At 38.6% G+C, this 21330-nt stretch overlaps 1 protein-coding gene across 2 annotated transcripts in view; it reads right to left on the bottom strand.

The window, feature by feature from the left end:
* The window catches only part of LOC131459952 (uncharacterized), a 270707-nt gene that overhangs the window by 120760 nt on the left and 128617 nt on the right, over positions 1-21330 (bottom strand). For both annotated transcript variants that reach the window (XM_058630138.1, XM_058630137.1), the window contains exons 4-5: positions 20697-20801; positions 20140-20232 (exon numbers count right to left, since the gene is read on the bottom strand). In XM_058630138.1, coding sequence (XP_058486121.1) covers positions 20140-20232; positions 20697-20801 — 198 coding nt within the window. The remainder of the gene's footprint in view (positions 1-20139; positions 20233-20696; positions 20802-21330) is intronic.

The raw sequence follows: 21330 nt of genomic DNA, 5'->3' as shown, positions 1-21330 counted from the left end.
AACTTCATATTATAGGACAGTAGAAAAAAGATTAAAATACTCTCGATCAGCCTTAGTCCCTGATACACATACGGAAAAATCAGACTTCTGGCTTAATGCCTTTAGGAATTATTACAAAAAACACACCCGAACGGCTGACCTTTGACCTTTCCTAAGGTTGCACAGGTCTGAAACTCGGCACCCTAGATCAGCCTTAGTCCCTGATACGCATAAGGAAAAACTCAGACTCCTGGCTTAATGCCTTTAGGAATTAATACAAAAAACACACCTGAACGGCTGACCTTTGACCTTTCCTAAGGTTGCACAGGTCTGAAACTCGGCACCCTAGATCAGCCTTAGTCCCTGATACACATAAGGAAAAATCAGACTCCTGGCTTAATGCCATTAGGAATTATTACAAAAAACACACCTAAACGGCTGACCTTTGACCTTTCCGAAGGTTGCACAGGTCTGAAACTCGGCACCCTGGATCAGCCTTAGGCCCTGATACACACACGGAAAAATCAGACTCCTGGCTCAATGCCTTTAGGAATTATTACAAAAAACACACCCGAACGGCTGACCTTTGACCTTTCCAAAGGTTGCACGGGTCTGAAACTCGGCACCCTGGATTAGCCTTAGTCCCTGATACACATACGGAAAAATCAGACTCCTGGCTTAATGCCTTTAGAAATTATTACAAAAAACACACCCGAACGGCTGACCATTGACCTTTTCCGAAAGTTGCACAGGTCTGAAACTCGGCAACCGGGATAAGCTTTAGTCCCTGATACACATACGGAGAAATCAGCATCCGGGCTCATTGCCTTTAGGAATTATTGAAGAAAAGACAGTTTCCCACCTTTCTTACGTTTGAATTTTACAGACTGTTTTTGGCAGTTTTTTTTGGCCAGGGGGAAAAAAGCCCAAAGTCCTGTGTCCAAAAACTGAAAATCAGGTCATGTCAGACTCTATACAGTCTTAGACTCTTTGGCCAGAGTGGAAGTTTTGGAGGAACTACATTTCTATAGGTCGCAGGAGTGTGAATATTTCATATGTCGTTTGGGGTCCCAAGACGAGCGGAACGACGAGGGTACATTAGTATATCTTATAAGATGTTAACTTTATTTGTGAGGTTTATGTTATGGGACAGTAGAAAATGAAAAAAAATCAGAAAACAGTCGTATTCCAGCTGAATGCGCACAAAAACAGACAAAAATAGAAAAACACATTCAAACAGTGAAATCATTGCAAAATCAAACACTGAAGGTATATAACTATATCTTATGAGATGTTAACTTTATTTGTGAGGTTTATGTTATGGGACAATAAAAAAATTAAAAAAATCAGAAAACAGCCGTATCCCTGCTGAATGCACACAAAAACAGAGACAAATAGAAAAACACATCCAAACAGTGAAATCATTATAAATTCAAACACTGAGGGTACATCAATATACCTTATAAGATGTTAACTTCATATTATAGGACAGTAGAAAAAAGATTAAAATACCCTCGATCAGCCTTAGTCCCTGATACACATACGGAAAAATCAGACTCCTGGCTTAATGCCTTTAGGAATTATTACAAAAAACACACCTAAACGGCTGACCTTTGACCTTTCCGAAAGTTGCACAGGTCTGAAACTCGGCAACCGGGATAAGCTGTAGTCCCTGATACACATACGGAAAAATCAGACTCCTGACTCAATGCCTTTAGGAATTATTACAAAAAACACACCTAAACGGCTGACCTTTGACCTTTCCGAAGGTTACACAGGTCTGAAACTCGGCACCCTAGATTAGCTTTAGTCCCTGATACACTTACGGAAAAATCAGACTCCTGGCTCAATGCCTTTAGGAATTATTACAAAAAACACACCCGAACGGCTGACCTTTGACCTTTCCAAAGGTTGCACGGGTCTGAAACTCGGCACCCTGGATTAGCCTTAGTCCCTGATACACATACGGAAAAATCAGACTCCTGGCTTAATGCCTTTAGAAATTATTACAAAAAACACACCCGAAGGGCTGACCATTGACCTTTTACGAAAGTTGCACAGGTCTGAAACTCGGCAACCGGGATAAGCTTTAGTCCCTGATACACATACGGAAAAATCAGACTCCTGACTCAATGCCTTTAGGAATTATTACAAAAAACACACCACAGCGGCTGACCTTTGACCTTTCCAAAGGTTGCACGGGTCTGAAACTCGGCACCCTGGATCAGCCAGGAGTCCCTGATACACATACGGAGAAATCAGCATCCGGGCTCATTGCCTTTAGGAATTATTACAAAAAACACACCACAGCGGCTGACCTTTGACCTTTCCAAAGGTTGCACGGGTCTGAAACTCGGCACCCTGGATCAGCCAGGAGTCCCTGATACACATACGGAGAAATCAGCATCCGGGCTCATTGCCTTTAGGAATTATTGAAGAAAAGACAGTTTCCCACCTTTCTTACGTTTGAATTTTACAGACTGTGTTTTTGGCAGTTTTTTTTGGCCAGGGGGAAAAAAGCCCAAAGTCCTGTGTCCAAAAACTGAAAATCAGGTCATGTCAGACTCTATACAGTCTTAGACTCTTTGGCCAGAGTGGAAGTTTTGGAGGAACTACATTTCTACAGGTCGCAGGAGTGTGAATATTTCATATGTCGTTTGGGGTCCCAAGACGAGCGGAACGACGAGGGTACATTAGTATATCTTATAAGATGTTAACTTTATTTGTGAGGTTTATGTTATGGGACAGTAGAAAATGAAAAAAAATCAGAAAAGAGTCGTATTCCAGCTGAATGCGCACAAAAACAGACACAAATAGAAAAACACATCCAAACAGTGAAATCATTGCAAAATCAAACACTGAGGGTACCGAAGAATATCTTATAAGATGTTAACTTTATTTGTGAGGTTTATGTTATGGGACAGTAGAAAAATGAAAAAACATCAGAAAACAGTCGTATTCCAGTTGAATGCGCACAAAAACAGACAAAAATAGAAAAACACATTCAAACAGTGAAATCATTGCAAAATCAAACACTGAAGGTATATAACTATATCTTATGAGATGTTAACTTTATTTGTGAGGTTTATGTTATGGGACAATAAAAAAATGAAAAAACCAGAAAACAGCCGTATCCCTGCTGAATGCACACAAAAACAGAGACAAATAGAAAAACACATCCAAACAATGAAATCATTATAAATTCAAACACTGAGGGTACATCAATATACCTTATAAGATGTTAACTTCATATTATAGGACAGTAGAAAAAAGATTAAAATACCCTCGATCAGCCTTAGTCCCTGATACACATACGGAAAAATCAGACTCCTGGCTTAATGCCTTTAGGAATTATTACAAAAAACACACCTAAACGGCTGACCTTTGACCTTTCCGAAGGTTACACAGGTCTGAAACTCGGCACCCGAGATTAGCCTTAGTCCCTGATACACATACGGAAAGATCAAACTCCTGGCTCAATGCCTTTAGGAATTATTACAAAAAAACACGTCCGAACGGCTGACCATTGACCTTTCCGAAAGTTGCACAGGTCTGAAACTCGGCAACCGGGATAAGCTGTAGTCCCTGATACACATACGGAAAAAACAGACTCCTGACTCAATGCCTTTAGGAATTATTACAAAAAACACACCCGAACGGCTGACCATTGACCTTTCCGAGGGTTGCACAGGTCTGAAACTCGGCACCCTGGATCAGCCTTAGTCCCTGATACACATACGGAAAAATCAGACTCCTGGCTCAATGCCTTTAGGAATTATTACAAAAAACACATCCGAACGGCTGACCTTTGACCTTTCCAAAGGTTGCACGGGTCTGAAACTTGGCACCCTGGATAAGCCTTAATCCCTGATACAGATACGGAAAAATCAGACCACTGGCTTAATGCCTTTAGGAATTATTACAAAAAACACACCTAAACGGCTGACCTTTGACCTTTCCGAAGGTTACACAGGTCTGAAACTCGGCACCCTAGATTAGCCTTAGTCCCTGATACACTTACGGAAAAATCAGACTCCTGGCTCAATGCCTTTAGAAATTATTACAAAAAACACACCACAGCGGCTGACCTTTGACCTTTCCAAAGGTTGCACGGGTCTGAAACTCGGCACCCTGGATCAGCCAGGAGTCCCTGATACACATACGGAGAAATCAGCATCCGGGCTCATTGCCTTTAGGAATTATTGAAGAAAAGACAGTTTCCCACCTTTCTTACGTTTGAATTTTACAGACTGTGTTTTTGGCAGTTTTTTTTGGCCAGGGGGAAAAAAGCCCAAAGTCCTGTGTCCAAAAACTGAAAATCAGGTCATGTCAGACTCTATACAGTCTTAGACTCTTTGGCCAGAGTGGAAGTTTTGGAGGAACTACATTTCTACAGGTCGCAGGAGTGTGAATATTTCATATGTCGTTTGGGGTCCCAAGACGAGCGGAACGACGAGGGTACATTAGTATATCTTATAAGATGTTAACTTTATTTGTGAGGTTTATGTTATGGGACAGTAGAAAATGAAAAAAAATCAGAAAAGAGTCGTATTCCAGCTGAATGCGCACAAAAACAGACACAAATAGAAAAACACATCCAAAGAGTGAAATCATTGCAAAATCAAACACTGAAGGTATATAACTATATCTTATGAGATGTTAACTTTATTTGTGAGGTTTATGTTATGGGACAATAAAAAATGAAAAAAATCAGAAAACAGCCGTATCCCTGCTGAATGCACACAAAAACAGAGACAAATAGAAAAACACATCCAAACAGTGAAATCATTGCAAAATCAAACACTGAAGGTATATAACTATATCTTATGAGATGTTAACTTTATTTGTGAGGTTTATGTTCTGGGACAATAAAAAAATGAAAAAAATCAGAAAACAGCCGTATCCCTGCTGAATGCACACAAAAACAGAGACAAATAGAAAAACACATCCAAACAGTGAAATCATTATAAATTCAAACACTGAGGGTACATCAATATACCTTATAAGATGTTAACTTCATATTATAGGACAGTAGAAAAAAGATTAAAATACCCTCGATCAGCCTTAGTCCCTGATACACATACGGAAAAATCAGACTCCTGGCTTAATGCCTTTAGGAATTATTACAAAAAACACACCCGAACGGCTGACCTTTGACCTTTCCGAAGGTTACACAGGTCTGAAACTCGGCACCCTAGATTAGCCTTAGTCCCTGATACACATACGGAAAAATCAGACTCCTGGCTCAATGCCTTTAGGAATTATTACAAAAAACACACCCAAACGGCTGACCTTTGACCTTTCCAAAGGTTGCACGGGTCTGAAACTCAGCACCCTGGATTAGCCTTAGTCCTTGATACACATACGGAAAAATCAGACTCCTGGCTTAATGCCTTTAGGAATTATTACAAAAAACACACCCGAACGGCTGACCATTGACCTTTTACGAAAGTTGCACAGGTCTGAAACTCGGCACCCTGGATCAGCCAGGAGTCCCTGATACACATACGGAGAAATCAGCATCCGGGCTCATTGCCTTTAGGAATTATTGAAGAAAAGACAGTTTCCCACCTTTCTTACGTTTGAATTTTACAGACTGTGTTTTTGGCAGTTTTTTTTGGCCAGGGGGAAAAAAGCCCAAAGTCCTGTGTCCAAAAACTGAAAATCAGGTCATGTCAGACTCTATACAGTCTTAGACTCTTTGGCCAGAGTGGAAGTTTTGGAGGAACTACATTTCTACAGGTCGCAGGAGTGTGAATATTTCATATGTCGTTTGGGGTCCCAAGACGAGCGGAACGACGAGGGTACATTAGTATATCTTATAAGATGTTAACTTTATTTGTGAGGTTTATGTTATGGGACAGTAGAAAATGAAAAAAAATCAGAAAACAGTCGTATTCCAGCTGAATGCGCACAAAAACAGACACAAATAGAAAAACACATCCAAACAGTGAAATCATTGCAAATTAAACACTGAGGGTACCGAAGAATATCTTATAAGATGTTAACTTTATTTGTGAGGTTTATGTTATGGGACAGTAGAAAAATGAAAAAAAATCAGAAAACAGTCGTATTCCAGCTGAATGCGCACAAAAACAGACAAAAATAGAAAAACACATTCAAACAGTGAAATCATTGCAAAATCAAACACTGAAGGTATATAACTATATCTTATGAGATGTTAACTTTATTTGTGAGTTTTATGTTATGGGACAATAAAAAAATGAAAAAAATCAGAAAACAGCCGTATCCCTGCTGAATGCACACAAAAACAGAGACAAATAGAAAAACACATCCAAACAGTGAAATCATTGCAAAATCAAACACTGAAGGTATATAACTATATCTTATGAGATGTTAACTTTATTTGTGAGGTTTATGTTATGGGACAATAAAAAAATGAAAAAAATCCGAAAACAGCCGTATCCCTGCTGAATGCACACAAAAACAGAGACAAATAGAAAAACACATCCAAACAGTGAAATCATTATAAATTCAAACACTGAGGGTACATCAATATACCTTATAAGATGTTAACTTCATATTATAGGACAGTAGAAAAAAGATTAAAATACCCTCGATCAGCCTTAGTCCCTGATACACATACGGAAAAATCAGACTCCTGGCTTAATGCTTTTAGGAATTATTACAAAAAACACACCTAAACGGCTGACCTTTGACCTTTCCGAAAGTTGCACAGGTCTGAAACTCGGCAACCGGGATAAGCTCTAGTCCCTGATACACATACGGAAAAATCAGACTCCTGACTCAATGCCTTTAGGAATTATTACAAAAAACACACCCGAACGGCTGACCATTGACCTTTCCGAGGGTTGCACAGGTCTGAAACTCGGCACCCTGGATCAGCCTTAGTCCCTGATACACATACGGAAAAATCAGACTCCTGGCTCAATGCCTTTAGGAATTATTATAAAAAACACATCCGAACGGCTGACCTTTGACCTTTCCAAAGGTTGCACGGGTCTGAAACTTGGCACCCTGGATAAGCCTAAGTCCCTGATACACATACGGAAAAATCAGACCACTGGCTTAATGCCTTAAGGAATTATTACAAAAAACACACCTAAACGGCTGACCTTTGACCTTTCCGAAGGTTACACAGGTCTGAAACTCGGCACCCTAGATTAGCCTTAGTCCCTGATACACATACGGAAAAATCAGACTCCTGGCTCAATGCCATTAGGAATTATTACAAAAAACACACCCGAACGGCTGACCATTGACCTTTCCGAAGGTTGCACAGGTCTGAAACTCTGCACCCGGGATAAGCCTAAATCCCTGATACACGTACAGAAAAATCAGACTCCTGGCTCAATGCCTTTAAGAATTATTACAAAAAACACACCCGAACGGCTGACCTTTGACCTTCCCGAAGGTTGCACAGGTACAGGCACAGGTACAGAACAACATGAGGGAGGTCTGGGAAGGTGTCAAAACCATCACAGGCCACAAAGCCAAACCCAGGACAGAGGGGGGAGGAGTGGAGAGGGCAAACAATCTGAATACCTTCTTCAATAGATTCAGCCACTCCACCCCACCTCCCACCCTCACTGCGGCCCTCACTGAAGCCTGCTCCCCTCCCCCTCCCAGCACATCCCCACCCAGGTGGTACAGCGGAACCTTCCCCTCCTCCTCCCCTCCTGCGACCACAGCCACCCCCCAACCTGCCCTCCCACTCCCACCTCTCTCTGACACCAGCCATCCCCCCCCCTTCCCTCCTCTCAGCCACCTCCCTGCTTCACAGCTGATCAGGTGAGGGGAGAACTAAGGAAGCTCCAGCCCCGGAAAGCAGCAGGACCAGACCAGGTGTGTCCACGGCTCCTCAAAACCTGTGCTGCAGAACTCGGGGAGCCACTCCAACGGGTTTTCAACCTGAGCCTACAACTCGGGAGAGTGCCCACCCTCTGGAAGACATCATGCATCGTTCCAGTTCCAAAAAAGAACCGGCCCAGCGAGCTGAATGACTTCAGACCGGTGGCACTTACTTCACATCTGATGAAGACTCTGGAGCGGCTCTTCCTCAACCTCCTCAGGCCTCAGGTACAGCACGCTGAGGACACCCTACAGTTTGCCTATCGGGCAGAGGTCAGTGTAGATGATGCCATTCTCTACCTCCTACACCGAGCCCACTCGCATCTGGACAAGGGAAGTGGCACAGTCAGGATCCTCTTTTTGGACTTTTCGAGTGCCTTCAACACCATCCAGCCCCTTGTACTAAAAGAAAAACTCACCAGAATGCGAGTGGACCCCTGCCTGGTTGCTTGGATTTCCAGCTACCTCACAGACAGACCACAGTATGTCAGGCTGAAGGACATCACGTCTGACACGGTGGTCAGCAACATCGGAGCTCCTCAGGGGACTGTGCTGTCTCCCATCCTCTTCACTCTGTACACTGCAGACTTCTGCTACAACTCGGAAACGTGTCACATCCAGAAGTTCGCAGACGACACGGCCATCATGGGGTGTATCAGAGACAATGAAGAGGAAGAGGAATATAGGAGCCTGGTGAGGAACTTTGTTGTCTGGTGCCACATCAATAACCTGCAGCTCAACACCTCTAAGACCAAGGAACTGGTCATCGACTTCAGGAGGGACAGACCCAGTTCGAGACCAGTTCTAATAGGAGCAGAGGAGGTGGAGGTCGTTCAGACCTACAAATATCTTGGGCTGTGGCTGGACAACAAGCTGGACTGGACAAGCAACACAAGGCATCTGTACAAGAAGGCCCAGAGCAGGTTGTACTTCCTGAGGAGGCTACGATCCTTTAACATCTGCAAAAAGCTCCTGTGGATGTTCTACCAGTCTGTGGTTGCCAGTGTTCTCTCCTACGCCGTGGTGTGCTGGGGCGGGAGCACCACTAAGGCAGACTTCCACAGACTGGAAAAACTCATCAGGCGGGCCGGCTCGGTGGTAGGAATGAGGCTGGACCCTCTGGTGACAGTGGCAGAGAGAAAAACTGTGGACAAACTGCTGAGCATCCTGGACAATGCCAGCCACCCTCTGCACACTGTCATCAGCAGCCAGAGGAGCCACAGTAGCCTCAGCAACAGGCTGCTCCTCCCAAAATACAGGACCAACAGGCTGGGGGACTCGTTTGTCCCCCGGGCCATCAAACTGTACAACTCCTCACTGGGGGGGAGGAGGGCAAACAAGCAAACAAAAAATAAAAAAACCGGTACGAACTAAACAAACAACAACCACAACAATAACATAATGTGCAATAAAACCATAGACATGTGCAATAAAACCCTGGGCATTACGGGGTAACTCTAGGTGTGTGTGTACCTATACCTATGTGTGTGTGTATATATATATATATATATATATATATATATATGTATATATGTGTGTATATGTATGTATGTATGTGTATGTATGCATATATATGTATATGTGTATGTATATGTATGTGTGTGTGCGTATGTATGCATGTATCTGTGTATGTATGTATGTATATATATATATATATATATACATTGGTTGTGTGTATGTAGGTATACATACATATATATAGCATGGGTCACTTTCATTTTTATTTTTATATTTTTATTTTTATTTTTATTTTTATTTTTATTCTTATCTTATTTTATTCTATTTTTAACAGTGCTGTGTATGGATGCTGGAGCTGTTAATTTCCCTGAGGGAACCTCCCAAAGGGATTAATAAAGTCGTCTGTCTGTCTGTCTGTCTGTCTGTCAGGTCTGAAACTCGGCACCCTGGATCAGCCAGGAGTCCCTGATACACATACGGAGAAATCAGCATCCGGGCTCATTGCCTTTAGGAATTATTGAAGAAAAGACAGTTTCCCACCTTTCTTACGTTTGAATTTTACAGACTGTGTTTTTGGCAGTTTTTTTTGGCCAGGGGGAAAAAAGCCCAAAGTCCTGTGTCCAAAAACTGAAAATCAGGTCATGTCAGACTCTATACAGTCTTAGACTCTTTGGCCAGAGTTGGAAGTTTTGGAGGAACTACATTTCTACAGGTCGCAGGAGTGTGAATATTTCATATGTCGTTTGGGGTCCCAAGACGAGCGGAACGACGAGGGTACATTAGTATATCTTTTAAGATGTTAACTTCATTTGTGAGATTTATGTTATGGGAAAGTAGAAAAATTAAAAAAATCCGAAAACAGCCTTATCTCAGCTGAATGCGCACACAAACAGACACCAATAGAAAAACACATCCAAACAGTGAAATATCTGCAAAATCAAACACTGAGGGTACAGAACTAAATCTCTTAAGATGTTAACTTCATTTGTGAGGTTTATGTTATGGGAAAGTAGAAAAATGAAAAAAATCCGGAAACAGCCTTATCTCAGCTCAATGTGCACACAAACAGACATCCATAGAAAAACACATCCAAACAGTGAAATCTTTGCAAAATCAAACACTGAGGGTACAATAGTAAATCTTTTTAGATGTTCACTTCATTTGTGAGGTTTATGTTATGGGACAGCAGAAAAATTTAAAAAATCCGGAAACAGCCTTATCTCAGCTGAATGCGCACACAAACAGACACCCATAGAAAAACACATCCCAACAGTGAAATCTTTGCAAAATCAAACACTGAGGGTACAAAACTAAATCTTTTAAGATGTTAACTTCATTTGTGAGATTTATGTTATGGGAAAGTAGAAAAATTAAAAAAATCCGAAAACAGCCTTATCTCAGCTGAATGCGCACACAAACAGACACCAATAGAAAAACACATCCAAACAGTGAAATATCTGCAAAATCAAACACTGAGGGTACAGAACTAAATCTCTTAAGATGTTAACTTCATTTGTGAGGTTTATGTTATGGGAAAGTAGAAAAATGAAAAAAATCCGGAAACAGCCTTATCTCAGCTGAATGTGCACACAAACAGACATCCATAGAAAAACACATCCAAACAGTGAAATCTTTGCAAAATCAAACACTGAGGGTACAATAGTAAATCTTTTTAGATGTTCACTTCATTTGTGAGGTTTATGTTATGGGACAGCAGAAAAATTAAAAAAATCCGGAAACAGCCTTATCTCAGCTGAATGCGCACACAAACAGACACCCATAGAAAAACACATCCCAACAGTGAAATCTTTGCAAAATCAAACACTGAGGGTACAAAACTAAATCTTTTAAGATGTTAACTTCATTTGTGAGGTTTATGTTATGGGACAGCAGAAAAATAAAAAAAATCCGGAAACAGCCTTATCTCAGCTGAATGCGCACACAAACAGACACCAATAGAAAAACACATCCCAACAGTGCAATCTTTGCAAAATCAAACACTGAGGGTACAGAACTAAATCTTTTAAGATGTTAACTTCATTTGTGAGGTTTATATTATGGGACAGCAGAAAAATTTAATAAAATCCGGAAACAGCCATATCTCAGCAGAATGCGCACACAAACAGACACCAATAGAAAAACACATCCAAACAGTGAAATCATTGCAAAATCAAACACTGAGGGTACAGAACTAAATCTTTTAAGATGTTAACTTCATTTGTGAGGTTTATGTTATGGGACAGCAGAAAAATAAAAAAAATCCGGAAACAGCCTTATCTCAGCTGAATGCGCACACAAACAGACACCAATAGAAAAACACATCCAAACAGTGAAATCATTGCAAAATCAAACACTGAGGGTACAATAGTAAATCTTTTAAGATGTTAACTTCATTTGTGAGGTTTATGTTATGGGAAAGTAGAAAAATGAAAAAAAATCCGGAAACAGCCTTATCTCAGCTGAATGCGCACACAAACAGACACCAATAGAAAAACACATCCAAACAGTGAAATATCTGCAAAATCAAACACTGAGGGTACAGAACTAAATCTCTTAAGATGTTAACTTCATTTGTGAGGTTTATGTTATGGGAAAGTAGAAAAATGAAAAAAATCCGGAAACAGCCTTATCTCAGCTGAATGTGCACACAAACAGACATCCATAGAAAAACACATCCAAACAGTGAAATATCTGCAAAATCAAACACTGAGGGTACAGAACTAAATCTCTTAAGATGTTAACTTCATTTGTGAGGTTTATGTTATGGGAAAGTAGAAAAATGAAAAAAATCCGGAAACAGCCTTATCTCAGCTGAATGTGCACACAAACAGACATCCATAGAAAAACACATCCAAACAGTGAAATCTTTGCAAAATCAAACACTGAGGGTACAGAACTAAATCTTTTAAGATGTTAACTTCATTTGTGAGGTTTATGTTATGGGAAAGTAGAAAAATGAAAAAAATCCGGAAACAGCCTTATCTCAGCTGAATGTGCACACAAACAGACATCCATAGAAAAACACACCCAAACAGTGAAATATCTGCAAAATCAAACACTTGAGGGTACAATAGTAAATATTTTTAGATGTTAACTTCATTTGTGAGGTTTATGTTATGGGAAAGTAGAAAAATGAAAAAAATCCGGAAACAGCCTTATCTCAGCTGAATGTGCACACAAACAGACATCCATAGAAAAACACATCCAAACAGTGAAATCTTTGCAAAATCAAACACTGAGGGTACAATAGTAAATCTTTTTAGATGTTAACTTCATTTGTGAGGTTTATGTTATGGGACAGCAGAAAAATTAAAAAAATCCGGAAACAGCCTTATCTCAGCTGAATGCGCACACAAACAGACACCCGTAGAAAAACACATCCCAACAGTGAAATCTTTGCAAAATCAAACACTGAGGGTACAGAACTAAATCTCATAAGATGTTAACTTCATTTGTGAGGTTTATGTTATGGGAAAGTAGAAAAATGAAAAAAATCCGGAAACAGCCTTATCTCAGCTGAATGTGCACACAAACAGACATCCATAGAAAAACACACCCAAACAGTGAAATCTTTGCAAAATCAAACACTTGAGGGTACAATAGTAAATCTTTTTAGATGTTAACTTCATTTGTGAGGTTTATGTTATGGGATAGCAGAAAAATTAAAAAAATCCGGAAACAGCCTTATCTCAGCTGAATGCGCACACAAACAGACACCCATAGAAAAACACATCCCAAAAGTGAAATCTTTGCAAAATCAAACACTGAGGGTACAGAACTAAATCTTTTAAGATGTGAACTTCATTTGTGAGGTTTATATTATGGGACAGCAGAAACATTTAATAAAATCCGGAAACAGCCATATCTCAGCAGAATGCGCACACAAACAGACACCAATAGAAAAACACATCCAAACAGTGAAATCATTGCAAAATCAAACACTGAGGGTACAGAACTAAATCTTTTAAGATGTTAACTTCATTTGTGAGGTTTATGTTATGGGACAGCAGAAAAATAAAAAAAATCCGGAAACAGCCTTATCTCAGCTGAATGCGCACACAAACAGACACCAATAGAAAAACACATCCAAACAGTGAAATCTTTGCAAAATCAAACACTGAGGGTACAATAGTAAATCTTTTTAGATGTTAACTTCATTTGTGAGGTTTATGTTATGGGACAGCAGAAAAATTAAAAAAATCCGGAAACAGCCTTATCTCAGCTGAATGCGCACACAAACAGACACCAATAGAAAAACACATCCCAACAGTGAAATCTTTGCAAAATCAAACACTGAGGGTACATAACTAAATCTTTTAAGATGTTAACTTCATTTGTGAGGTTTATATTATGGGACAGCAGAAAAATAAAAATAATCCGGAAACAGCCTTATCTCAGCTGAATGCGCACACAAACAGACACCAATAGAAAAACACATCCAAACAGTGAAATCATTGCAAAATCAAACACTGAGGGTACAGAACTAAATCTTTTAAGATGTTAACTTCATTTGTGAGGTTTATGTTATGGGACAGCAGAAAAATTAAAAAAATCCGGAAACAGCCTTATCTCAGCTGAATGCGCACACAAACAGACACCAATAGAAAAACACATCCAAACAGTGAAATCATTGCAAAATCAAACACTGAGGGTACAATAGTAAAATTTTTAAGATGTGAACTTCATTTGTGAGGTTTATGTTATGGGAAAGTAGAAAAATGAAAAAAATCCGGAAACAGCCTTATCTCAGCTGAATGCGCACACAAACAGACACCAATAGAAAAACACATCCAAACAGTGAAATATCTGCAAAATCAAACACTGAGGGTACAGAACTAAATCTCTTAAGATGTTAACTTCATTTGTGAGGTTTATGTTATGGGAAAGTAGAAAAATGAAAAAAATCCGGAAACAGCCTTATCTCAGCTGAATGTGCACACAAACAGACACCAATAGAAAAACACATCCAAACAGTGAAATCATTGCAAAATCAAACACTGAGGGTACAGAACTAAATCTTTTAAGATGTGAACTTCATTTGTGAGGTTTATATTATGGGACAGCAGAAAAATATAATAAAATCCGGAAACAGCCATATCTCAGCAGAATGCGCACACAAACAGACACCAATAGAAAAACACATCCAAACAGTGAAATCTTTGCAAAATCAAACACTGAGGGTACAATAGTAAATCTTTTTAGATGTTAACTTCATTTGTGAGGTTTATGTTATGGGACAGCAGAAAAATAAAAAAAATCCGGAAACAGCCTTATCTCAGCTGAATGCGCACACAAACAGACACCAATAGAAAAACACATCCCAACAGTGAAATCTTTGCAAAATCAAACACTGAGGGTACAGAACTAAATCTTTTAAGATGTTAACTTCATTTGTGAGGTTTATGTTATGGGACAGCAGAAAAATAAAAAAAATCCGGAAACAGCCTTATCTCAGCTGAATGCGCACACAAACAGACACCAATAGAAAAACACATCCAAACAGTGAAATCATTGCAAAATCAAACACTGAGGGTACAATAGTAAATCTTTTAAGATGTTAACTTCATTTGTGAGGTTTATGTTATGGGACAGCAGAAAAATGAAAAAAATCCGGAAACAGCCTTATCTCAGCTGAATGCGCACACAAACAGACACCAATAGAAAAACACATCCCAACAGTGAAATCTTTGCAAAATCAAACACTGAGGGTACAGAACTAAATCTTTTAAGATGTTAACTTCATTTGTGAGGTTAATGTTATGGGAAAGTAGAAAAATTTAAAAAATCCGGAAACAGCCTTATCTCAGTTGAATGCGCACACAAACAGACATCCATAGAAAAACACATCCAAACAGTGAAATCTTTGCAAAATCAAACACTGAGGGTACAGAACTAAATCTTTTAAGATGTTAACTTCATTTGTGAGGTTTATGTTATGGGACAGCAGAAAAATTAAAAAAATCCGGAAACAGCCTTATCTCAGCTGAATGCGCACACAAACAGACACCAATAGAAAAACACATACAAACAGTGAAATCATTGCAAAATCAAACACTGAGGGTACAATAGTAAATCTTTTAAGATGTTAACTTCATTTGTGAGGTTAATGTTATGGGAAAGTAGAAAAATGAAAAAAATCCGGAAACAGCCTTATCTCAGCTGAATGCGCACACAAACAGACACCAATAGAAAAACACATCCCAACAGTGAAATCTTTGCAAAATCAAACACTGAGGGTACAGAACTAAATCTTTTAAGATGTTAACTTCATTTGTGAGGTTAATGTTATGGGAAAGTAGAAAAATGAAAAAAATCCGGAAACAGCCTTATCTCAGCTGAATGCGCACACAAACAGACACCAATAGAAAAACACATCCCAACAGTGAAATCTTTGCAAAATCAAACACTGAGGGTACAGAACTAAATCTTTTAAGATGTTAACTTCATTTGTGAGGTTAATGTTATGGGAAAGTAGAAAAATGAAAAAAATCCGGAAACAGCCTTATCTCAGCTGAATGCGCACACAAACAGACACCAATAGAAAAACACATCCAAACAGTGAAATCATTGCAAAATCAAACACTGAGGGTACAATAGTAAATCTTTTAAGATGTTAACTTCATTTGTGAGGTTTATGTTATGGGACAGCAGAAAAATTAAAAAAATCCGGAAACAGCCTTATCTCAGCTGAATGCGCACACAAACAGACACCAATAGAAAAACACATCCCAACAGTGAAATCTTTGCAAAATCAAACACTGAGGGTACAGAACTAAATCTTTTAAGATGTTAACTTCATTTGTGAGGTTTATGTTATGGGACAGCAGAAAAATTAAAAAAATCCGGAAACAGCCTTATCTCAGCTGAATGCGCACACAAACAGACACCAATAGAAAAACACATCCAAACAGTGAAATCTTTGCAAAATCAAACACTGAGGGTACAGAACTAAATCTTTTAAGATGTTAACTTCATTTGTGAGGTTTATGTTATGGGACAGCAGAAAAATAAAAAAAATCCGGAAACAGCCTTATCTCAGCTGAATGCGCACACAAACAGACACCAATAGAAAAACACATCCAAACAGTGAAATCATTGCAAAATCAAACACTGAGGGTACAATAGTAAAATTTTTAAGATGTTAACTTCATTTGTGAGGTTTATGTTATGGGAAAGTAGAAAAATGAAAAAAATCCGGAAACAGCCTTATCTCAGCTGAATGTGCACACAAACAGACACCAATAGAAAAACACATCCAAACAGTGAAATCATTGCAAAATCAAACACTGAGGGTACAGAACTAAATCTTTTAAGATGTGAACTTCATTTGTGAGGTTTATATTATGGGACAGCAGAAAAATTTAATAAAATCCGGAAACAGCCATATCTCAGCAGAATGCGCACACAAACAGACACCAATAGAAAAACACATCCAAACAGTGAAATCTTTGCAAAATCAAACACTGAGGGTACAATAGTAAATCTTTTTAGATGTTAACTTCATTTGTGAGGTTTATGTTATGGGACAGCAGAAAAATAAAAAAAATCCGGAAACAGCCTTATCTCAGCTGAATGCGCACACAAACAGACACCAATAGAAAAACACATCCCAACAGTGAAATCTTTGCAAAATCAAACACTGAGGGTACAGAACTAAATCTTTTAAGATGTTAACTTCATTTGTGAGGTTTATGTTATGGGACAGCAGAAAAATAAAAAAAATCCGGAAACAGCCTTATCTCAGCTGAATGCGCACACAAACAGACACCAATAGAAAAACACATCCAAACAGTGAAATCATTGCAAAATCAAACACTGAGGGTACAATAGTATATCTTTTAAGATGTTAACTTCATTTGTGAGGTTTATGTTATGGGACAGCAGAAAAATGAAAAAAATCCGGAAACAGCCTTATCTCAGCTGAATGCGCACACAAACAGACACCAATAGAAAAACACATCCCAACAGTGAAATCTTTGCAAAATCAAACACTGAGGGTACAGAACTAAATCTTTTAAGATGTTAACTTCATTTGTGAGGTTAATGTTATGGGAAAGTAGAAAAATTAAAAAAATCCGGAAACAGCCTTATCTCAGCTGAATGCGCACACAAACAGACATCCATAGAAAAACACATCCAAACAGTGAAATCTTTGCAAAATCAAACACTGAGGGTACAGAACTAAATCTTTTAAGATGTTAACTTCATTTGTGAGGTTTATGTTATGGGACAGCAGAAAAATTAAAAAAATCCGGAAACAGCCTTATCTCAGCTGAATGCGCACACAAACAGACACCAATAGAAAAACACATCCAAACAGTGAAATCATTGCAAAATCAAACACTGAGGGTACAATAGTAAATCTTTTAAGATGTTAACTTCATTTGTGAGGTTTATGTTATGGGACAGCAGAAAAATTAAAAAAATCCGGAAACAGCCTTATCTCAGCTGAATGCGCACACAAACAGACACCAATAGAAAAACACATCCCAACAGTGAAATCTTTGCAAAATCAAACACTGAGGGTACAGAACTAAATCTTTTAAGATGTTAACTTCATTTGTGAGGTTTATGTTATGGGACAGCAGAAAAATAAAAATAATCCGGAAACAGCCTTATCTCAGCTGAATGCGCACACAAACAGACACCAATAGAAAAACACATCCAAACAGTGAAATCATTGCAAAATCAAACACTGAGGGTACAGAACTAAATCTTTTAAGATGTTAACTTCATTTGTGAGGTTTATGTTATGGGACAGCAGAAAAATAAAAAAAATCCGGAAACAGCCTTATCTCAGCTGAATGCGCACACAAACAGACACCAATAGAAAAACACATCCAAACAGTGAAATCATTGCAAAATCAAACACTGAGGGTACAGAACTAAATCTTTTAAGATGTTAACTTCATTTGTGAGGTTTATGTTATGGGACAGCAGAAAAATAAAAAAAATCCGGAAACAGCCTTATCTCAGCTGAATGCGCACACAAACAGACACCAATAGAAAAACACATCCAAACAGTGAAATCATTGCAAAATCAAACACTGAGGGTACAATAGTAAAATTTTTAAGATGTGAACTTCATTTGTGAGGTTTATGTTATGGGAAAGTAGAAAAATGAAAAAAATCCGGAAACAGCCTTATCTCAGCTGAATGCGCACACAAACAGACACCAATAGAAAAACACATCCAAACAGTGAAATCATTGCAAAATCAAACACTGAGAATACAGAAGTATATCTTACAAGATGTACATTTCATTTGTTCAGTTAACTGTATGGTTATTGTCATAATCAAACTTCAAAAAAATATTTCTACAATGTTTTTTTCAACAAATGTTGCTTTCACAGCACACATTATTGTTGTAATCATATCATTATTATTAATATTATTATTATTATTGCTGTTAATATTATTATTGTTATCATCACCATCATTATATTTATATCATTAATACATTGACATTATATTAACATAAAAAAACAAAAACTCGCGCACTCATTCTATTGGGAACAATGACATGATGATGCTGTAGGGCCACCTTCAGCATTCGCTTCCGATTTTCATTAAGTTTCGATTCCACCTTAAAAAAATGCACGTTTCGGCCAGTAGGGAGAAGTGCAAATTCAGGAATGGTTGCAATAGAATTCAGTCAGCATTCATATTTGAGATGGACTTTCTCCTATAGTCCAAAGTAGATATGGACATATAGGGGATCACTGGAAAAATAAGGCGCTGTAGTATGCAAAGCAGGTGACATATTTCATGGGAAATCATATTAGGCCACTAGAGGGCAGTGCAAAGTCACAAATTGTTGCAAAATAATTGTCAAAATCTTGACTTTTGAGCTTGATTTTCTCCAAAATTCTCAAACCAGGAAAATTCATCACAAATACCCGATCACGATATGACAATATCAAAATTCTAAGATCATATCTTGTCTCATGTCATGATATAGCTATAATATTGTCATGCCTTCCTCATCATAGTTCACATTCCATTTGTCAGAGATAAAATATGAATCCATAACCCATTTTGAGAGGCAGGTTCTCATAAGGTTGGGATGTGTCAACTATTTGGGTTGCCACTGATGGGTAGACTCCCCTGTTTAAATGTTGGAGTTTAGTATTTTGGGCAACACCATGTTAGTTTTTGAAACCAGAAACAACCATAGTTATAAGAGAAGGGATGGATACTGATAGCTTGTCCACTACAAATCCACCTATAACTGCAACTTTGCAAACATGAAATGCAGAGCTGTCAATCACACACGGTGGGACTGACAGCTCTGCATTTAAATGTAAAATTAAATTTACATTGTGGACATGCAGCTCTACTGAAGAGGAACTAAGATCAACCAAGATGCCGGTAATCTCTTATCAGTCCACTTGATTATGGTCCAGAGCAATAATGTCTCAGGGTACACTATGTGACGTTCACCTGTTCTCGCAAAAGTCAAGTGTTTATTCCTTGAGTTTGGAGTTTTTATTTTCTATCTAATCTCTATCTGGAAGACGACCGCTGTGGCGACCATCATCATGCTTCAAAAGCATGAGTTAGCTCATCCACACACTCATACTTTCTGATATAATAAAAATAAACATGGAGCTGGCAAGTTGAGGCTTGAAAATATCAGAGGACGATGCACAGAAGGGATTAAGCTGGGCAATAGCCCGGTATCCTGGACTCTTGCTCAAAAATTAATAAATTGATAAAGTTGAACCTGAATTTTCCTTAACTCTAAAACAAGGCCAGACCAAAAGTTTCACTCCCAGGGCTGGAGTATGCCAGGTGTAATATTATTAGATATTAATGTAGATGTGATGCAATAATTTGATGCACAAGCCTGTTTTCTTTGTGTGTTACCTTAATGACTCTGTCCTGGCAGTGCTGGATGATCTTACACAGCTCCTCTGTACCCTGAGACTCGAGACTCTGATGAAGGATCTGCTCAAGCATCTAGTAAAACACAATTTGTAGTTTTGTACCTAACTTTGTGACATACATGCATGTAACACCAGACAAACTGACTCATATAGGAATATCCCATGAAATAATGTGATAATGTACTACACCCAGGTCCACAGTCTGTATTGTGGCATGTTTAACTGTTTAACTGTCCACTGAGTTATCAAACCGCCAAAAGATGTTCGCCTTTAGTTCTACTGTGTCCTTGATCAATGCCACAGTCAGAACCTCATCATTCAACTATTTGACAAACTCTAGTCAAACAGGAGCTACAGTGTAGGAAAATGATCAAGAAATATAATGAGTGTCAATAAAATGATTAGCTCTCATAGAAACTTCCCATTGTGTTAACCAGTTAACCAATAACCTATATTAGACTGGTTAGTCAGTAGTTGAGGTTTCACCTCTCTCATGGGGATCTGGGCCCTTTGGACAAACACTGACGGGCTGCTCACGTCAAACTGTTGCTGCAGACCCTCAAGGCTCAGGTTCACCACCTTCTCATAGCAGCTGTGCATCTTAACTGGATGGAAAGCCAGCATGGAGATCTTCTCCATGTGCTGAGGAGGAAGACAAGTAGGGAGAGGAAGAGATGGATGAGGCATGGACAGATTTGGGAAAAATTTATAATTGTGTCTCACAATAAATATACTACTGCAAAAGTATCACTAATGTTACACTAGACAAATGCTGTTTAAATCACAAACATATTTGGAATAGGAGTATAGGAATTGCGGATTTGTTTTGTAAAGATCCAGATTCTTGTGCTTCAACTGCGAAAATCAGAGTGCATTTTCTTTACATAATCATTATATATTGTGCTTCAATTTAAGCACATTCTCATGTTATGGGTTTTATTTAAAGCGACACAATTTTCAACCTTCACGTAATGTCTCTAAGCAGTGATGGGAAGTATTTCTGATACATGTATTAAAAAAAATACATATTTAAAATACGAAATATGCTCTTTTCTGGAGATGATGAAAAATTCCTTCAGATTTTGTACCAATATATTTCCATTATGTGTATTTTATTTAAAATACTGTAACATACATCCTTTGAAAAAAAGTGATGACATAAGAAGACAAA

This window comes from Solea solea, chromosome 5 (assembly GCF_958295425.1).
Source record: "Solea solea chromosome 5, fSolSol10.1, whole genome shotgun sequence".
NCBI lineage: Eukaryota > Metazoa > Chordata > Actinopteri > Pleuronectiformes > Soleidae > Solea > Solea solea.
The sequence above is the reverse complement of the archived record's forward strand: the minus strand, read 5'-3'. Positions and strand labels throughout refer to the sequence as shown.